The 15,965-nt window shown below is 46.1% G+C and overlaps 1 protein-coding gene across 7 annotated transcripts; it reads right to left on the minus strand.

The window, feature by feature from the left end:
• Nucleotides 1–711: 711 nt before the first annotated feature.
• CLEC17A (C-type lectin domain containing 17A) lies at nucleotides 712–15,710 on the minus strand. 7 transcript variants are annotated; one of them, XM_070416156.1, is made up of 12 exons: nucleotides 15,625–15,710; nucleotides 15,399–15,482; nucleotides 12,757–12,789; nucleotides 12,624–12,674; nucleotides 12,503–12,541; nucleotides 12,293–12,334; nucleotides 11,515–11,655; nucleotides 11,367–11,429; nucleotides 9,536–9,631; nucleotides 9,280–9,431; nucleotides 4,619–4,728; nucleotides 712–2,020 (listed from the first exon to the last, which is right to left on the minus strand). In XM_070416156.1, the coding sequence occupies exons 1-12, from the start codon at nucleotides 15,665–15,667 to the stop codon at nucleotides 1,888–1,890; spliced, it is 987 nt and encodes a 328-aa protein (XP_070272257.1). In that variant the 5' UTR covers nucleotides 15,668–15,710; the 3' UTR covers nucleotides 712–1,887. The 7 variants fall into 7 exon arrangements, with proteins under 7 accessions (XP_070272257.1, XP_070272255.1, XP_070272256.1 ...); XM_070416154.1 differs by having other exon boundaries at nucleotides 11,515–11,724; XM_070416155.1 differs by having other exon boundaries at nucleotides 12,464–12,541.
• Between the last annotated feature and the right edge of the window lie 255 nt (nucleotides 15,711–15,965).

Here is a 15,965-nt window from a genome sequence, read left to right on the forward strand (position 1 = left end):
TTCCACTCTGCAATCTCTGGGCTGTATGGGGGCTGGTTTCAGTACTGGTGAGGTGGGGACAGGTGTAAAGGTAGGGAAGGAAAACAAGTATAGAAGGAACAGAAAATGAAGTGAATGCCAACCTCCCCCACTGCCCACCCACCCTGCTCAGAGCCTCCTTTCCGAATCACCAGATCTCAGTCAAAATAAGAACAATTCTATTAGTCATGGGCATTTGTAAATCAATAAATTAATTGACTTGGAGAATATCTACTCACCCCTGGATACAATTCAGAGATTGTCCAAATGAATTGCCATGTTGAGTTGTGCTCAGTTGGGGATAGTACCAGATTTCTAGGGGATGTTTTTGATTGTCACAATGACTGGGGGAGGTACCTCTGGCATTTAGTGTTAAAGGCTTAATTCTGCAGCCAAAAAAGTTCATATGTTGGAGTCCTAACCCCCAGTACCTCAGAATGTCACTGTATTTGGAGATAATGGTCTTTAAAGAGGTGATTAAGGGAAAATGAAGTCATTAAGGTGAGCCCTAATCCGATATGACTGGTATCCTTATTAAGAGATTAGGACACAGCCCTACACAAAGGGAAGACTATGTGAACACACAGAGAGAAGACAGCCATCTATAAGCCAAGGAAACAACTCTTACCAAAAACCAACCACGCCAACATCTTGATTTTGCATTTCCATTCTCCAGAACTATGAGCCAATATATTTTTGTTGTTTAAACCTGTGGTACTTTATTGTGGCAGCCCCAGAAAATTAACACAGTAGACAAGGACCACACAATGAACTGGCATTTTGAGACGCTCTAACATTGCAAGAGCTAATAGCCCCAGAATGTCCACTTGCCAGCAAAGTGAAATATTTCATCAAAAACCTTTACAAACTACAAATAGTTCAAAGGCACATGTGGGTAGGTATCTCCATTGCTGTCCTGAGGATCTAACAAAGTCATGGCCTGGCTTGGCCACACTGAGTGGGGAGTCTTGCCTTTCAGCTAGTCAGCAGTTCCATGGGCCAAATCTTAGCAGAGGTCTGAATCCACCACCTAACTTGGTCAAACCTCACCTGGGACATTGAGAAAGTTTCTTGTCAAGAAGAATCTTGCCCCAACTGCTTGCCAGTAGTTTATCCACATCTTATAGGCAGTGAGGGAGCCCAGCCCCAGTGCATCATGGTTCAGAGGACTGAAGGTACTTTCAACTCTAGTCAATCAATGTCAGGCCCAGAGCCCCAAGGGCAAGCATCACTTCCAAAGTGCCATGATCAAGGACTTGGTGGGTTTCCTCCAAACCCCAGAATTGGGAGACCATCACTCCAGCTCACCATCAACTGTGAACTGAATGTGTGTGACCCCAAAAAAAATCATATGTTGAAACCCAATCCCCAATTTGATGGCATTCAGAGTTGGGCCTTTGGGAGGGGATTAGGCCATGAGGGTAGAGCCCTCTGAATGTGATTAAAGCTCTTATAAAAGAAACCCCAGAGAATTCCCTTGTCCATTCTAGAGCAAGAAGGCAGCATCAATGAACCAGGAAACAGGCCTTCCTTCACCAAACACTGAATCTCCCTGCACCTTGATCTTGGACTTCCAAGCTTTGAGCATTTTGAAAAATAAATTTATGTTGTTTATAAGCCATCTAGTCTATGGTATTTTGTTATAGTAGCCTGAACACACTCAGATTCCATCCAATTGATCAAGCCCCCAAGTCCTCACCCTAGAAATTGTCTGATTTACACCCCAGGGAACTTGCTACATCCAAGCTGCTGGTTCTGTCTTGGGCGCATCCAAATCAGTTCCTAGAGAGGCAGGAAGGGCAGGAACTTCTCATCTCCAAGAGTCAAGGGGTGCTCGGATGAGACCCCACCCAGTCTCATCCCTGGGGTTCAACAGGAGCATTTCCGCTCACAAATCCAATACGTAGCTTTGTTGCAAGAGAGGTCATTCCAGGTGCCTTGTTTGGTCAGGCTGACACAGTCCTCATCATCCATGTTGTTAGGTTCCTCTGGTTCCCAGAAGCTGGAGAAAAGAAAAATTGGGTGTGGGAGGGATGAATAGGTGGAGCACAGGGTATTTTTCAGGACAGTGGCACTACTAGTCTACATGATATTGACATTATGCATTTGTCAAAACCCATACAACACTTGAAGTGAACCCAAATGTAAAGTATGGACTTTAGTTAATAATAATGTGTCCATATCGGTTCATCAATTTTAACAAATGTACAACACTAATGCAAGATGTTAATAATAATAGAAACTGTGTGTGCGAGAGTAAATAAATATAGCAAATTTCTGTACCTTCAGCCCAATTTTTCTGTAAATTAAAAAATAATTAAGCCCTGGCCAGTTTTGCTCAATGGCTAGAGTGTCAGCCCTCAGACCAAAGGGACCTGGATTCAATTCACAGGCAAGGGCACATACCTCGGTTGCAGGTTCCCCAGCCCCGTAGGGGCACGTGTGGGAGGCAACCAATTGATGTGTCTCTCTCACTTCAATGTTTCTCTCCTCCCCTCCTCCCTCCTTTCCACTCTCTCTATATACAAATAAATGGAAAAAATATCCTCAGTGAGCATTTTTTTAAAAGAAAAGAAAAAATAATTAAATCTATTGATTTTTAAAAATATATTGGGGAGAAAGGACTTCGGGGTACAAGGCTCTTTATTCTATCTGAATCACTTCTTCAGCCTTTCAGAATTACCTAAAGATGCTGCATCATCCCCTTCACTCCAACTTGCTTGTCCTAGCTCAACCCCACCTCCCTGTTCACCAGGCCAATCTCTTCCTTCTTGAATCTGTTTCCAAGCATCTGGTCAGTATCTGCCTCCTTTTCCAAAGAACACTTCCTTTCCACCCTAATTCTCCCAACCTTCCAGGTATTGTAATGTCTTAGGTCACAGCAGATCTTTATTTGGTGATTCAGGTGCACAGGACTTGTTAAAGGACACTCAGGAGAGAGGGAGTGAGAGAAGCAGGATGGGGTAGGGGAGAGAGGTGAGCAAGGATGTGAGTTCAGCTGAATCTAGCCTGTCTGGTCCCACAGGGAGCTCTGGAAAGTGAATAGCATCACAGAGTTAACCCAACTTGAGACAAGGTGTCCAGCCTTCTCTTAGCCAGTCATTGGCTGTGGACTGACCCCAGTGGGAATAGGTGAGCAGGCTTCCATTCAGCTGAGGACAACTATCTGAAGGAAGCATAACTGTGACCCTTTAGCTACCAATGCCCCCTGACGGCATACAGGAATCTAAGCTGGGCACCCACATTGCCATGTCGTGCCATGCCATCTCTATTTACAGAGCTGTGACTCCTTCCAAGAATCTTTAATAAAAAATAAGACCCCCAGCCCAGCCGGCAAAGCTCACTGATTGAGCGTTGACCCATGCATCAATAGGTCAGGGCACAAGCCCAGGTTTCAAGCTCAGTTCCCAGTAGGGGGCATGCAGGAGGCAACTAATTGATGTTTCTATCTCCCTCTCCCTTCCTCTCTCTAAAAATCAATAAAAACTTATTTTAAAAAATGAAATCCCCAGACAAAACACTAATATATATATAATATATAAAGAGCTCCTAGAAATCAATAGGAAAATGAAAAAATCCCAACATTAAAAAAACACACAAAAGATATGAATAGATCATTCACAGAAATGTTAATACATGTGGCTATTGAACATATGTGTTCTGTCATTATAAGAGAAATGCAAACTAATACTACATTAGGATTCCATATTTCACCTGTAATAAAACCAACAAAATTTCAAAAGTTTGATGAACATGTGGGTCAAAAAACTATAGTCAAACTGCTGAGAGAATAAATTGGTATAATCAGTATGGGGGACAATTTGCTAATATTTATTTAAAATACAAATACATACACTCTTTAGAAAGTAAAGTCTAGTGGCTAAGAGTATAGGCTTTGGAGCCAGGTTGGTTGGCACTGCCACCTGCCTGCTGTATAACCTTGGGTAAGTTGCTTAACCTTTCTGTGCCTCAGTTTCCTCATCTTTAAAATGAAGATGGTAATACGACTTTCCTTACAAAGATTAAATAAATGGGTTAGTATCTGTAGAGTGTAAAAAGAATGAGATCCTAGCCCTGGCCAGTTTGGCTCAGTGGCTGGAGCGTCAGCCTGAGGACTCAAGGGTCCCGGGTTCAATTCTGGTCAAGGGCATGTGCCTTGGTTGCGGGCACATCCCCAGTGGGGCGTGTGCAGGAGGCAGCTGATCGATGTTCCTCTCTCATCGATGTTTCTAACTCTCTATGCCTCTCCCTTCCTTTCTGTAAAAGATCAATAAAATATATTTTTTTTAAAAAGAATGAGATCCTGCTAATCCTCTTCCTCTTGTCCTATAGCCACTCCATTGCCCCCTCCCCCCCACCCCCGCACCCACCCACCCAACCATCAGTCTGGGGACTGGATATATTTGAGCAGTTGTGTTAAAAGGTGGAGATTATTGCAATGGAGGAAAATTAAAGAGGTACAAGGACCAGAGCCCCTATCAGAATAAAAGCACCCTGTGCCAACCCTATCCTATCCAGCCTGGGATTCTAGAGAATCTGCTGGCTTGGACTGCACAAGAGCCCACAATGAGCAGAGAGCCCAAGAACCCTAGATACTTGCCTCAAAGTGACAGGCGACCCATCCAGCCACTTCCAGTCCCCTTCGTGTTCCCTGTCACTCAGTCCCAGCCAGTGCACCCGTGGAGAGCCGTGAGCCTTGACCACAAAGTTCTGCGAGTACAAATTCCATTCAGCCATCAATTCTTCTACACAACCCTCAGGATAAGGATCTTCCCTCCCTCCTTTAGGGCTTTTAAATGCCAACCCCAAAGCCCCTCCCAGACCCCATGGATCCAGAGCAAGATCAACACCTTCCTCCTACTTGAGCATGAGGGGTGGGAATAATTATGTTACTTTCTCACATGACCAGTGAACTGCTCTGAGTCTGCTTCCTCATCTGTAAAATGGAATAATAGTAGCTACTGCCTCATAGGGTTGTGGGAATTAAATGAGTTAATAGCATAAAGTGCCCAAAACCGTGTCTGATACACAGTCAGTACTGTGATATCTTCACATTTAGTATTATAACATACTAGAGGCCCAGTGCACGAAATTCATGCAAGAGTAGGCCTTCCTTCCCCCAGCTGCCAGCACTGGCTTCCCTCTGGCACCCTGGAGCCAGGCTTCCCTCCAGCTGCCAACAGGCACCCTGGACCTGGGCTTCCCTTGCAGCCCTGGTTTCATCCAGAAGGTCGTCCGGAAGGATGTCCAGTCTAATTAGCACATTATGCCTTTATTATTATAGATAATAATAATAATAATAAAAAGAACTCAAAGGGGGAAAGAAAGGAGACGAATGGGGCTTCTTGCCTTCTTGTATTTCAAAAGCCCAAGCCTTTGGGAGAAAAGAAAGGATTTGGGCCAAAGACAAAAGATTAGGAAGAAAATATCATGATCAAAAACAACTTCTCAGAGAAAACCAAGATGGCGGCATAGGTAAACACCGGAGATTGCTGCCTCACACAACCACTTCAAAAATACAACTAAAAGACATAACGGACATCATCCAAAACCACAGGAAGGCTGGCTGAGTGGAATTTCTACAACTAGAAGGAAAGAGAAAAGCATACCGAGACTCAGAGGAGGTGTGGTGCTGAAGTAAATACAAAGGTGCGGAGGTGCATGTGGAGAGGGCTGGAGGCTCAGGACACGATTGTCTTTTTCAATCGGGAGGGAGTCTCAGGCTCTGAGCTCCAGTTCCGGGCGAGTCTTTGGGGACCCAGACTCACACGGGAGAAATGGGACTGTCTGGCATCAGTCGGAACTCGAGGGCAGCTTTCTCTTGGAGGCACTCTCGGTGATTGCCAGGACCTCTGAAGGCAGGACTGAGAGCAGCCATACTGCTGGCTCACTGGGCCCACCCTGTTGATCCCTTGGAACCCTGCCCCGCCCAAGCAGTGCATGGAGGCTTTTGCATATGAAAGGCCCAGCCCTTTGTAATCTGAAAATAACTTAAGAATCTGCAGCTGCCCCAAGGCCCCAGGGCAACTTGCATTGCTTTACAGCTGGCTTCTGCTGGGTAGCCTTAGGCAAAGGCTAGATTAGCACCTCCTTAGATCCGAGAGCCAGTGCACCCAGTGGTCAGAGTGGGACCATCCAATTACAACTACTGAGATCTATAAGGGACACACTCAGGGGGCAGACTCAATGAGCACCATAGCCCCACTGAAGCAATTCTTGCCCCATAAGGGTGTCTTCAGCACGGAAGTTCTCCCACCATAGACACAGCTGATTCTCACAGCCAATTGGCCTGGAGGTCAAATCCTCCCAGCTTTACATACAACAATCAAGGCTTAACTACAACAAGACTGTGCACAAAGCCCACAAGGAGGTGCACCAAGAGTGTCTACCTCAGGTAATTGGGACACTTAGCACAGAAAGCCACTCTATCGACACAGCAAAGCACAAAAATGCCGAGACAAAGAAACAGGACACAAATGACAGAATTGGAGGAAAGCAAACTGCTGGATATAGAGTTCAAAACCACAGTTTTAAGGTCTCTCAAGAACTGTCTAGAAGCTGCCGATAAATTTAGTAAGGCCCTCGAAAAGACTGGTGAGACTACCGATAAATGTAGTGAGATCCTCAAGAAATCTAGTGAGACCCTCGATGTTGTGATAAAGGACCAACTAGAAATTAAGCATACACTGACTGAAATAAAGAATATTATACAGCCGAAACCAGTTTGGCTCAGTGGATAGAGCGTTGGCCTATGGACTGAAAGGTCCCAGGTTCGATTCCGGTCAAGGGCATGTACCTGGGTTGCAGGCACATCCCCAGTGGGGGATGTGCAGGAGGCAGCTGATCGATGTTTCTAACTCTCTATCTCTCTCCCTTCCTCTCTGTAAAAAATCAATAAAACATATTTTTTTAAAAAAAAGAGTATTATACAGACTCCCAACAGCAGATCAGAGGAGCACAAGAATCAAGTCAAAGATTTGAAATATGAAGAAGCAAAAAACACCCAACCAGAAAAGCAAAATGAAAAAAGAATCCAAAAATACGAAGATAGTGTAAGGAGCCTCTGGGGCAACTTCAAGCGTACCAACATCCGAATTATAGGGGTGCCAGAAGATGAGAGAGAGCAAGATATTGAAAACCTATTTGAAGACATAATGACAGAAAACTTCCCCTACCTGGTGAAAGAAATAGACTTACAAGTCCAGGAAGCGCAGAGAATCCCAAACAAAAGGAATCCAAAGAGGACCACACCAAGACACATCATAATTAAAATGCCAAGAGCAAAAGACAAAGAGAGAATCTTAAAAGCAGCAAGAGAAAGAAAGTCAGTTACCTACAAGGGAATACCCATACGACTGTCAGTTGATTTCTCAACAGAAACTCTGCAGGCCAGAAGGGAGTGGCAAGAAATATTCAAAGGGATGAATGCCAAGAACCTACAACCAAGATTACTTTATCCAGCAAAACTATCATTCAGAAGTGAAGGTCAGATAAAGAGCTTCACAGATAAGGAAAAGCTAAAGGAGTTCATCACCACCAAACCAGTATTATATGAAATGCTGAAAGGTATCCTTTAAGAAGAGGAAGAAGAAGAAAAAGGTAAAGATACAAATTATGAACAACAAATACACATCTATCAACAAGTGAATCTAAAAATCAAGTGAATAAATAATCTGATGAACAGTATGAACTGGTGATTGTAATAGAATCAGGGACATAGAAAGGGAATGGACTGATTATTCTTGGGGGGAAAGGGTGTGGGTGGTGCGGGAAGAGATTGGACAATAATCGTGCACCTATGGATGAGGACAGTGGGTGGGGAGTGAGGGCGGAGGGTGGGGTGGGAACTGGGTGGAGGGGAGTTATGGTGGGAAAAAAGAGGAACCAATGTAATAATCTGAACAATAAAGATTTAATTTAAAAAAAAAAAAAACTTCTCTCAGGCTAGCCAGTTTGACTTAGTGGATAGAGCATTGGCCTGAGGACTGAAGGGTCCTGGGTTCGATTCCAGTCTAGGCCATGTACCTTGGTTGCAGGCTCAATTGGGGTGCATACTTGAGGCAGCCAATCATTGTTCACATCAATGTTTCTCTCCCTCTCTCTCTCTTCCTCTCTCTCTCCCCCTCCCTTCTACTCTCTCTAAAATCAATGGAAAAATATCCTCGAATGAGGATTTAAAAAAAAACCTCCTCTCATGGCAAACTGATCTATAGTGAGAGAAACCAGATCAGTAGTTGCCTGGGTGGGTGTGGGGAAATGAGTGGAAAGTCACTGAGGGAACTCACTGAGGCGGTGAAAATGCTCTAAATCCTGACTGGGTGGACAGTTACATGGGTGTATGCATATGTCAAAACAGAATGTACATTTAGGATCTGTGTGTTTTACTATATGCAACCCCTTCTCACTCACCCAATCTTATTACAGTACTACGGTTCCCTAAAAGTTGGAGAGGAGAGAATACAAAGGGAAAATAGTTGTAAATATATAGGCATGGTGGGTGCCAGAGAGAGGGACTCTACATTCATCCCCTGGGAGTCTGCAGTAAAGGCCGAAACTTGGGTTTGGAGACTCTAAAAAGTGGAGGGCACCTGGACCCTTGTCCCTAGGTAAAGCGCCAGAGAGGTGTCAGAAAACCAGAAGGACAAAAGGGTTGCTTGGCCTATCAGAATAGAACAGTGCCGCCCTGGCCAGTCTGGCTCAGTTGGTTGAGCGTCGTCCCAAGCACAGAGAGGTCATTTGTTCAATTACTGGTCAGGGCACAAGCCCAGGTTGTGGGCTTGATTCCCAGGAGGCAGTGATCAGTGTTTCTCCCTCTCCCTCTCCCTTCCTCTTTCTCTAAAAATCAATTTAAAAATCTTTTTAAAAATAAAATAAAATGCTGACCTTCACCATGGATTTTTCTTTTGGCATCAATTGTGTTTGGGATACAGTCTGGAGAATAGGACGTGTTGTTGCCTAAGAGCTAGGAAACTGAGACTTTCGAGAATAAGTAAACACAACCAGGATTTGAACTCAGGCCGAGCACACCCTCTTAACCTCTGCATGATATCATGTCAGTAAAAGCTTGCTATTAAAAGTTTCAAAAAGAGGACATATGTGATACTTTCAACAATAAAGTTTTTTTTAAATACATAAATAAAAGTTTCAGTGGCTCCAAAGCAATTCCAATTTCTTTCCATCCAGACCAGGGAAGGGTGTGTAAGTCTGGGAGAGGAGCAGGCTGGCCCTGCTGGTTCTCGGGGGCTTGAAGGGGTAGCTCACCTGCTCATCAATGCTACTGATGATGACCAAGTGAGAGTAATTCTCTTGGCAGAACTTTCGGGCTTCATCCCATGACTTGGTGTTGCGGGAGAAGTAGTAACACTTGCCCTGAAAAGGGAGCCAGCCCTCAGGGCAGGTGACCCTGGCACAGTCTGGAAACAGGATAGACTGCAATGAGAATCGTTCCCATGGATTGGTGCGATACACCAGCTCTGCCATGGCCCCATCTCAGGACAGTTCCCCAAGTCCCACTCACCTAATAAGCCCCGGAGTTCCATCAGAGACTGGTTGGTGTTAGCTCTTACTCGGTCAATGTCCTTCTTCAGGCCAGCAAGCCCCGCCATGCCAGTCACTGTCAGCAAGGAGGAACTGGAAGGTTAGAGACCCAAACCCCCATCTACCCACTCACCCACCCCTGACTGCAGACACGGCAGAGAGCACACAAGCTGTGCTCCCCACTGCACCCACATTCTTGTGGGTGGTTGTACAATTCAAAACCAACATGCTCAGTGCCTAGGAGGAGTCCTAGAGTGGCTCAGAGGAGGGGTTAATTTCTGGAGCTTGGGGAAGATGGGGATGGTGGGTTTCCTGGAAGAGGTGAGTTTTGAAGGAAGACACTAATTCAGGGAGGGGGTGGGCACAGCAGGCACCTTGGAAGCAAAGATAGAGAGGCAAGTAGGTCAGGGAAGGCGGGTGCAGTAGGACTCAAGGAAAACTCGTAGGAGCTTGAGCTCACAGTAGGATGAAGGCCAATGTCCTGTCCATTGAGTGTCAAGTCAAGGGTTTCATATTGGATTCTGGGCAGTAAGAAGCCATTGATGGTTCTTGAGTGGAAGAGTGGCTTGCTCTGAGGTGTGGGATGAGGGAGTGTGGAATGCAGCAATTTGCAGACTTCAGCAATCATAGTGAAGACCATGCAAGCCCAGAAAATTCTTCTACAACTAGTGTGTGTATTTCCACTGCTCCCACACAAACTTGCCCTCTTCCAACACTCCCCAGGTTCATCAGTAGATGGTCCTTCAGTTAGACAAGCCAGAAATATAAGATATATATATAGCTATAGAAAGATAAAGAGATAGGGATAGGGATAGAGATATATGACACATGTTATCCTTGACACCCTTCCCTCTCTCTCACTATCATTCCCAATCCATCCCCAGATCTGGTTCATTTTATCTCCTAAACCTTTCTACTTCACACAGTTCTCTCTATCCCCACAGCCACAACCCTCATCCAAGCCATTGTCAACTCTCACCTTCCAAATACACCATCCTCCTCCCTTGTACTTAAACAGTGTTACCTCCTACCACAGAGCCTTTGCACATGCCTGAGACTCTCAACCCCTCACCTGGTTAATTCCCTCTCTCCTTTCACTCAACTGCAATACCAATCCCTAGGGAAGCCTTGTACGATCCTCCCAAAGATAAGGTCAAGACCCTTTGTTAGACTTTTTCATAGAATCAACTTCCTCTTCCTTTAGACTATTCATCAAAGTTTGAAATTTTATGCTCATCTAGATGATAATTTGGTAAATGGCTGTTTATGCCTGTACTAGACAACAGAAACAAAATGTGAGCCACACGGGTAATTTTAAATTTTGTGAGAGCCACATTTTTAAACTCAAAAGAAACAGATAAAATTATTTTCAATGCTATTCTTATTTATCCCAATCTATCCAAAATATTATCATTTCAATATGTAATCAACATTAAAGGTTATTATTATTAAGATATTTTACTTTTTTGTAGCAAGGCTTTGAAATTGGTGCGTGTTTTAGACTTACAGCACATCGTGGTTCAGAATGAGCACATTTCAAGTGCTCGGCAGTCACAGTGACTCAGGACCACCATGTTGGGCAGGAGAGGTCTAGACACACACACACACACTCACACACACACACACACTCCACCAGGACAGGGACGGGGACTATGTCTAATGAGTTCACCATCCTACCCACCCAACCCCTACCCTGGTACCTGGGGAAGTCCCTGGCAAAGATGGGGCTGGGGATTGGTCGTGGAGCTGGAGTTGAGGATCATGTTGATGTTCAATATGCATGGCAGGAAGGGATGATTGAAAACACTCACCATTTGCTTGCCACGCCATCTGCTGAACGGTTAACATCTTCAGTTCTTCCACCACCGCCTGGTCTATGAGAAGAAGTCCAGCTTGAGCCCAAGTCCACCTGTACCCCACCCCCAATCTCTCCACGTGCCCCTTTCTCACCCTACTCACACTTAATCAGAGTTACAGCCAGACCAGTGCAGCCCAGGAAGAGTGACACCACCACCAGAAGACACAAGAAAACCAGCCATCTCTCCTCTTGGAAGCACCCAGGACCCCCAGATTTCTGACTGATCCAGGGCACTGGGGTTGCTGGGGGTGAGAATGAGGACTGAGAGACCGATACTGGTGCTTGAGAGTGTGCGGAAAGGATCCTTAAACCTTTCTCCAAAAGCAAGGGGACAGAGATCTATGGTTATGACTATATCACCAGATGGGGCCAGCAAGAGAGTGTTAGGGAGACCAAACCCTGAGGAAACGCAGAGCATTTATGGAACACTTATTGGGTGCCAAGCATCCTGTTACGGCCTTATTACCTTACTGGATCCTCACCCGTATGACATAGACATATTCTTCCCATTTTGTACATGAGTAGACTGAGAGGTCATGCATGACTTGGACCCCTCTCTGCCCTTAACCCCTATGATGCATTGTCTTCTGCTCTCCAGCAGCTCCTTCCCACGCTGCTCTCCATTCAGGGAAGCCTGTGGACCTTGCATCTGGGGCAGACAATGTTTCCTGTACCTTATATGCAAGCAGGAGGTAGACCCCAAAGAGTACCCAGCAGACACCCTGAGCCCCTGGGGGTCTAGTATAGACTCAGGGAGAAGTATCTTCTGAGAGAAAACATTTCTGTGCCCTACAGTCTCACTCCAGAACTATAGGTCTGACTCAAATACTTTGGCCATGTGAGAAGAAAAACAGGAGAACATATGGAGAACTGACTTACTGACTTGGGGTGGCTGGAATGGAGGAACCTCGAGAGCAATTCCTGGGAAAAGGGGGAAGAGAGTTTTATTCAGAAGTTGCTGACTCTGTCTTCCAAGATCAACAAGCCTTTACTCCCTCTGATTTGCTTTCCTATCAGAACTGGGGAACTGGAGGAAGGACTTCCACATACCCCCTCTCAGACTTCTTGAAGGGTCTTCCCATGGCTCACCCAGTTGAGATGTGCGGGTGACAGGGATGAGGTCCAGGCCTGGAGGGAATCAGAAAGATATTGATCATGTAGAGCAGATCGTCAGCCAGGTGAACACAAAGGTGCAGCCCTAGATTCTCACCTGTGGTTTTCAGGGGCCTTCTGGAAAGTGGAGGAGTTTCTGCTTGTATTCCTGAGGAGGAAGGAAATATTGCTCAAGGCCAGAACAGTGTAAAGCCAGCACTGGGTCTCCTGTACCCCAAGCCCCAGCTCACCTGCCCTTGGAGGCCTTGGTGGAGCCACTGAAGCTGAAAAAGAGAAGTTCAGGGTTAGAGTTGACCTGTGGATGAAAATGAAATCACAGGCAGTGGTGAAAACAAGATTGAGATTGTAATGGATGGGGTTGGGCTTGAGAATAAAATTGGGGTTAGAGCCCTGGCCAGTTTGGCTCAGTGGATGGAGTATCAGCCTGCAGACTGAAGGGTACCAGGTTCGATTCTGGTCAAGGGCATGTACCTTGGTTGCGGGCACATCCCCAGTGGAGGGTGTGCAGGAGGCAGCTGATCAATGTTTCTAACTCTCTATCCCTCTCCCTTCCTGTCTGTGGAAAATCAGTAAAATATATTGTCTCCTGTCACTGACTACATAAGCCAAACACTAGTACCGTTTAAACCCACGGACTCAGATTAAAATGCTCTCTCGCCAGCAATGACTACAAGAAGATGAGTTTCTGTATCATTGGGCAGCTCTGCCCCACATAAATAATCAGCTCTGTGACCCTGATGCTCAAGCTGAAGCCACTTCTGTAGTGAGGACAGGAAGTTTGCGTCTCGGTCACACTTCCCTCATTTCAGGTTGTGGCACCCTGCTGACTTCATGCACATCGTGGATGTGGCCTCGAAGAGCCGCGTGGCTGCGTCTGCCTTGAGTGAGTGTGAGAAAGGTGGCAGCGGCCCTCAGTGCAGTGCTGAGCTGGGGTCACTAAGGCCACAAGGGAGAGACGGCAAATGCCTGTCTGGAATACTAAGGCCTGTCTTCTGCAAGTTTCCATTGGGAATGGAGCTGATCTGATGCTTCAGCTTAGGACCTCAAGCCTCACTGGACATATCCCAAGGATGATTTTAGGAACAGGAAGTCCTCGAACACCGTCTACTAGACCATGGCTCAAGAAGCCAGACTCTCAGGCACTTTAGCTGCTCCCTCTGGTACCATTTCTGGGGATTGTTACTCGAGAGAGCTCTGGCCAGAGCTGTTTTTCTCTTGGGAGGTGGGCTTTCTCTAAGTGGTGAAAAGTATAAACCTCGTATCTTTAAAAAAAAAAAAAAATTGAGGTTAGAGATAAGGACAGGATTAAGATACAATGACCAACCATCCTGGATTACCCAGGATTTTCCAAGTTTTAAAACTGAAAGTCCCACATCCCAGGAAATCTTTCATCCCTGGGCAAACTGGGACAGTTGGTCACCCTAAGTTAAAGACACAGTTAAGTTTAGGAATGGGGATGAAGTTAAGGTTGGGGTTGGCATGAGGGTTTGGATTGAGATGAGGGTTGGGTTGAAGATGGGTCAGGGATACTGATGGGCATTGGAGTAGGGCTGTGATTCAGAATGTGATTAAGATGAAGAATGGGGTCGTAGTTGTGTTGGTGGATGGGGAAGAAGTTGTACTGGGATGAACTTGGGTTTGGAAAAAGGGAAGAAGTTGAGGTTGGGTTGTAGCTGTGTTGGAGCATGGTGATAGCATTTTATTTAGAAATGGAGATGGGGGTGGAGATATAGCTGCACTTGGAGATGGGGAGGGGGCTAAATTTGGGGGGGGTGGGTTGGCCCTGAAGACGGAGATGGGATTAGCCTTAGGATTGGGTTTGAGAATCATGTTGGGACCAGGTTGGAGTTGGAGATAAGCAATCAAACAGCAGAGTGAAGTCTGGCTGGTGTGACTCAGTTGGCTGGACATTGTCCTGTACACCAAAAGTTTGCTGATTTGATTCCCGATCAGGGCATGTGCCCGGGTTGTGGGCTCTATCCCTGGTAGCGGGTATACAGGAGGCAGCCAGTTGATATTTCCCTCTCACATCAATGTTTCTCTCTCCCTCTCCCTTCTGCTCTCTCTAAAGGTCAATAAAAAATATTTTTTAAAATATTCTATCAATGGCAAATATGTTAAAAACAAAACAGCAGAGTTCAGTTTATCTCCCACCTCATCCTGAGCCCCACAGAGCCCTGAGACCTCTCAAGTTGGCCCCAGTCTAGACTCAGAAGTGGAGAATATGGAGCCTCATCCCACATGGAATGACCCCTGTTCAAGGACACCAAGGCAGCACAGTCAGCCCTCGGGGCCCTGGTGGGAGCTGACTCAGGGAAACTTCCAAAACCTCCACTTTTATACCCACTTATCAGACTCTTATTGATTCCCAAGTCTGAAGGCAAATCTGACCCTAGGTGTGAATGCTAGGAGGTTGGGGAGCCAACAGTCCACTCTCAGTTTCTCAAACACTGGCTTTCATATCTTTGGGTCTTTGCATCCACCAGTTCTCTTCTGGGCTTCTCTTCGTAACAAACTCCTACTCATCCATAAGTCCTACTCCAAAGTCCTCTCTTCTAACCCCCAATCTTCCTACCATTGCAGGCCGAGCCCTCTATTTCCCTCCTGATTTCCCCAACCTCTGGTTTATCCCTGTTCAGATCTGCTAACCTGAGGTTGTTCCCAGAACAGATTTCCCCACCAGCCTGAGATATCATCAAGTGCAGTGCAGAGGCATGAGTACTCCCACCATCAGAGGGCCCGGCATGGGCCGAATACACAGGAAGCTGATCAGGTGTCTACAGAGCCCAGCTAGTGTCCCCTGGATACCTAGCTCCCCCTCCATCCCACAAACCACACATCTCTTCACATAGCCTCTGAGAAGTCCTCTTACCTGGCTTGGGAGGAAGGGCCTTGTAGGATGGCGCCATGTTCTCGTAATCATCAGCATCATCATCATCATCATCCTCTCTGGTCCCTTACAGAGGAATGGTATGTGAACACCCAGCCCATTTCCACCTCTGTCCCTCAGGCCCAAGTTTTCAGCCCCAGGATGGAGATGCTGTAACCTGGGTCCTGACCACCCCTGGCCTTCAACCCAAGTCTGATCAGGGCTGTACCTGGAAGGTTCCGGCACCCAGAGTTAGGATACAGGATATTCATGGCTGTAGCTAACACAAGAGACTGAGAAGGTGCATTCAGAGCCTTAAGGCTCTGCCCCCTGTCCTTCCTTCTCAGGTTTCTCAGTTCCCTTTTTTAAGAGAAGTACATGCAAATCCATCTTAAAGGGAACTACCCCCAGACCACATGCACATACACATACACACACCTTTCTCCTCAGTATCAATTCATGCATAGAAGTGACAGAAACAACAGCCCTCCCTCTTGAGTTCCTTTAGAGTGCCAAGCCCCCTGGGTGGAAAAGATTGACAAGATCCTTCCTCCATGGAACTTTCCATCA

The sequence above is a fragment of the Myotis yumanensis genome, unplaced genomic scaffold (genome assembly GCF_028538775.1).
Source record: "Myotis yumanensis isolate MYYU_CA2020_CCGP unplaced genomic scaffold, mMyoYum1.0.hap1 SCAF_5, whole genome shotgun sequence".
In the NCBI taxonomy this organism is placed as follows: Eukaryota; Metazoa; Chordata; class Mammalia; order Chiroptera; family Vespertilionidae; genus Myotis; species Myotis yumanensis.

Excerpts from the sequence above, each read along its gene's own strand:
- CLEC17A (XM_070416153.1), bottom strand. The coding sequence starts at position 15,667 with ATGAATATCCTGTATCCTAACTCTGGGTGCCGGAACCTTCCAG. Across the intron at positions 15,483-15,624 it reads TGGGTGCCGGAACCTTCCAG|GGACCAGAGAGGATGATGAT; the intron begins GTACAGCCCTGA and ends TTCCTCTGTAAG. Across the intron at positions 12,675-12,756 it reads ACCAAGGCCTCCAAGGGCAG|GAATACAAGCAGAAACTCCT; the intron begins GTGAGCTGGGGC and ends CTTCCTCCTCAG.